Here is a 4,388-nt window from a genome sequence, read left to right on the forward strand (position 1 = left end):
AGTTAATATCAATGAGATTACTTTTACTCTTTAACGACAACACAAGAAAGTAAGATTAGGAAAGAAAAATGGAAAGTACAATAAAGCATCCTCGGCTCAGTTTATTTATGTATAGTGTATATGTACTTTTCTATCATTTAGTAAACTAACTTACATATTTTATGGATATTTCAATATTAAATTCAAAACTGTACAATGAACACAAACAGTGAACGGCAGGAAGATTGTGTAAAATTAGTGAATTAGATGAAATTTTGAGCAGAATATTTCCTTTTAGGGAACTTTTTATTTAATTCTCTGTTAAAAATACAGAATACAGCCAATCACACAGACTTAATACGCTTCTTTTTTGGCAATTTCAATGTTTTCTTGTCCTTGGTCATTGATTCTATTAAACAATTACAGTATATTGTAAAGTATATTCTGTATTTTAAAATTATAATCCTGCTGATAATCGTCATTTTACTAAACCACGGTTTCGTCCTGAAGGTGGAGACGGTGGCAGATTCACCTTCGGCTGGTGACCCGGCTGCAGAACAGGCGGCGAAGGATGAAGCCCGCGGCAGACAGCGATGCCAAACCCCTCAACCACGACTATTGGTGATTACATAACAGCTGTGTACCGATCAGCTTCATACATCTGCATTCACAGACTTTAACGACAGAAACGCTTTATGACTTCACAAACAGTTCTCCTTTTCTACAACCAAGAGGAGACACGTCTCCATCCACACTAAACTGGAGGGCCCTCGAGATGCTCGTTGACCTCAACGGTTGGTAAGTTTCTTCTCTAAAATCTTTCCTCACTTTCTTCTGTCGCCATCTTAGGGTTTTCCTCTGCCTTTTAGGTTTTGATCTTACTGTTGCTGATTTCACAGCACATTTATTTTTGCAATTAAATTTCAGGAGAAAGTGAAACTTGCACAATAGTTTCTTCTCTTATGTTTAATTCAGCAAAAAATCAAATGCAACTCTTGTTCCAGTCACCAGACTTCATAGACAAAAACACAAATTGTACCTCATAGATCATCCTTACCTTCATTAAAGTGGACAGAAACAGAATAAAACTCATTTAAACCCGTCTCTGTTGGTGTTTCCAACAACCACCAACTCTGGTTTGGTGGAAATAAATCCTTAATTCACCGACGTAGATGATAAAAACAGCAGTTTCCAGTTCGGAGCAGACCCGGCTATGGAAACAAACCACAGAGAGGCTGCGATAACACACAGGCAGAGGGAGAAGACACCATGTGACTCTGTGTCTTCATATAGAGAATAGATGTTACTGTTTATATCTCGTATATAAAACCTTTTGACAATGAGAATAATGTTTGTGTGTGTTTGACTCATCAGCGGGACGCAAGTCGTGTCCTCTGTGTCCCGAAGAGAAGTTTAAAGCGTGCTACAGCCACAAGCTCCGCCGACACCTGCAGAACCTCCACTGGAAAGTCTACGTGGAGTTTGAAGGTAGAAACACTCGTCTGGTTTCAGTCTTTCCACCAGATTATGAACCTGCTGCAGGGATTCACTCCGACTCAAAGAAACGTGGACAAAATTCATACCAAATGTCAAGATTTGGAAACTTGTGTTCTCTGGCATCCAGCAAACACTGTCAGACAAAATTAGTGTTGAAATAATGAGTGGATGGACAGAAATAAGGATTTTTATAATATTATAATTATAAAGTAAAAATATTAAGAGATTTATTGGTTCTAACTTTAAAAATGCTTCTTTTAATAGTTTTACATTGTTGACAATTGAATTCCTTTTGCTGTTTAACACCTAACTTTGGACATTTATCATTCATTTAGCCAATTTTATAGATTTTAGAGTAGATGTAGTAGTGATAGCTTTGGGGGCCAGACCATGAGAACAGCCTCGCAGTGCATGGACAGGAGAGTCCACATACTTATAGCCAGATATGATAGTAGAGAAAGCTATAAATAATGATATCCAGAGCTGCAAACGTATATATTCTGCTGGTTTCTTGGTCTCAGTGAATAAGGCTGAATGTGAAGTCATCAAATCCTCATCCAAACAACATAACTGTTGTCCTTTCGCAGGCCAGAGGATGTGCATCTGCCACCTGCCCTGCAGAAACCTGAAGCCCAGCCTCAGTGGAGACCAGGTGAGACACACAGACTGAACAAGGCTTCAGCCCGACCGATATGGGACTTTTGAGAACAGATACAGATTTTAAAGGGAAACATTCACAGATTACTGATAAATGTGGCAGATATTGTGACTTTCTATGTGGATTTTGGACATAAACAGTGTTGGAATCGCATAAATAGGGACTGACTGGAAGGCTGAGACACAGACTTCCTGCCACCACTTCATGAGTCAGTGCCTCACTTATGCCACCCCAGTCAAAAGAGTCTGGAAACGTCCCTGTGCGATACACGTTTTCTTCACTCCTGCCACATCATGAGACTGTGGAGTAGCTCCAGGCACTGATATTTCTTTGTATGACCCCCCTGCAGGCATCGGGCAGACACGTGGCTCACTACCACTGCGTCGTGTGTTCTGTCACCATCGCCCGTAAGACGGACATGATCAGCCACCTGAAACGACACGTCAACAAAGGAGAGACTGAAGCCAGCTACTCCGGCAGCTCCGACGTCACGTTTGAGGAGCCGGGTAATAAACGCAGACACGCTCCACTCGATGTATATGAGTATATATGATATGTTTATGTATAAGGATGGTCTGGATATTTGCAGAGTTTCAGTCCCTTGTTTGGGTTAAACTTCACAAACACTGGATCCTACAGTCCTGCAGTAATATCCTTAAATATAATTACATTTTCTTGTATTGAGTGAAGTAATCTGTTATACTAACTATAAGAATCTTAAATAAGCAGCATATTATCTTGTTTTTGTTTATTATTTTGTGTAGTTTTAAAGCCCATTACAGTCTTTTGTGTTTCACTGTAACCATGTGGCATGTTTTGGATTGTTTGTATGCCTTCGCCTCCAACAAATAATGATAATGAGCGTGATTTGTAGCGTCTGCGAGTCCACAGCTGGATCAAATGAGATCATTGAGGTGGCTGCTCTTGCCGATATTTGTCTGCAGCCAGAGAGAATTTCCCACCCATGTCCCCTAAGGGAGCTCCGTAGATTTGTAGCCTCCAGATGAGACTTTGAGACTTTAATGTGTTCAATGCGTCCGCAGCTCCGTCTGGTCAGGCGTACGAAATCATGAAAGAGCTCGGAACCAACGTCCAGCTCCTCCCGAACCACACCACCCCGCAGAAGAGCGACACCTACTTCAACCGCAAGATGAAGACCAACAGGTCGGCACACACGCGAGACGAGTTCTTACAAAAAAAAAAAGATGTGTCCAGATTTCCCTTTACAATAAAAATCATTATGAACGTCAATTTGAGCAGAATTTGTTCGTGTGTTTTTAGGCAGCTGGTGTTTTGCTCGCTGGCTGTTCTGGCCGAGGAGAGGAACCCGCTCGAGTGTCTGGATGCTTTTGGAGCTACAGGTGAGACAGTGATGAAACAGCATGCAGCAGAATATGTTGTTTAATAACAGCTTATAGATCACTTAAATGTGTTTTAGAAGAACTAGAAAAAACATATGGATTCCAGATTTATCGGAAAAAAGAAGTTTAACCAACCAGGTTACTTCATGTGGTTTATAATTAAATGAGTCAGACGTTTTATCTGATGTTCTTCCACTTTTCACTTTCGCTCGCCACCAGACTACACACAAAAACAAAAATTTTACCTTTTATACAGAGCATCGTGACATCGTAACTTCATTCAAAGTGGACAGAAACAGAATAAAACTCATTAAAACCGTCTCTGTTAGTGTTTCCAACAATCACCAACTCTGGTTTGGTGGAAATAAATCCTTAATTCACAGACGTAGATGGATAAAAACAGCAGTTTCAGTCGGAGCAGACCGGCTATGGAAACAAAACCACAGAGGAGGCTGGCGATTACAACACAGCAGAGGGAGAAGAGGACACCATGTGACTCTGTGTCTGTATCTATAGAGAGATAATATAATGTTTGCTGGATATGATAAGTCTCATCTTCATATTACCTTTTTAAAAAAACAAAGTCTATTAAGGGCTGTTTATTCTCAGTCGAAGAAAGAGGAACACTCTGAGAGCCACCACTACAGCGTTAAACTCCTCCGTTCTCCTGTTCTGTCTCTCAGGGATGTATTGGGGCCTGCCAGTGGGCGAAGCACCTTCGTACGCCGTCACGACGATCACCATGCAGGCAGCAGGTCACACACGGTGCGTGGAAGATGACTCAAGAGAAGAGCTGCGTGCGAAGGCTGCAGACCACCATGCCGGACGTGCGACGGGCCTCGAGAGTCCCCGGGCCGACGCCGGGGATCGCCGGCCGAGGTGCAACGCGGGGA

General features: G+C 41.9%; 1 protein-coding gene across 1 annotated transcript in view; it reads left to right on the top strand.

Moving 5' to 3' along the window:
• Window positions 1-115: 115 nt before the first annotated feature.
• Window positions 116-4,388, top strand: part of trmt1l (tRNA methyltransferase 1-like) — a 6,368-nt gene continuing 2,095 nt past the window's right edge. The window contains exons 1-7 of the mRNA XM_035653520.1: window positions 116-775; window positions 1,353-1,467; window positions 2,064-2,128; window positions 2,484-2,640; window positions 3,178-3,298; window positions 3,416-3,495; window positions 4,179-4,374. Coding sequence (XP_035509413.1) covers window positions 755-775; window positions 1,353-1,467; window positions 2,064-2,128; window positions 2,484-2,640; window positions 3,178-3,298; window positions 3,416-3,495; window positions 4,179-4,374 — 755 coding nt within the window. The 5' untranslated portion in view covers window positions 116-754. The remainder of the gene's footprint in view (window positions 776-1,352; window positions 1,468-2,063; window positions 2,129-2,483; window positions 2,641-3,177; window positions 3,299-3,415; window positions 3,496-4,178; window positions 4,375-4,388) is intronic.

The sequence above is a fragment of the Morone saxatilis genome, unplaced genomic scaffold (assembly GCF_004916995.1).
Source record: "Morone saxatilis isolate NCDOM2014 unplaced genomic scaffold, NCSU_SB_2.0 Contig12, whole genome shotgun sequence".
NCBI lineage: Eukaryota > Metazoa > Chordata > Actinopteri > Moronidae > Morone > Morone saxatilis.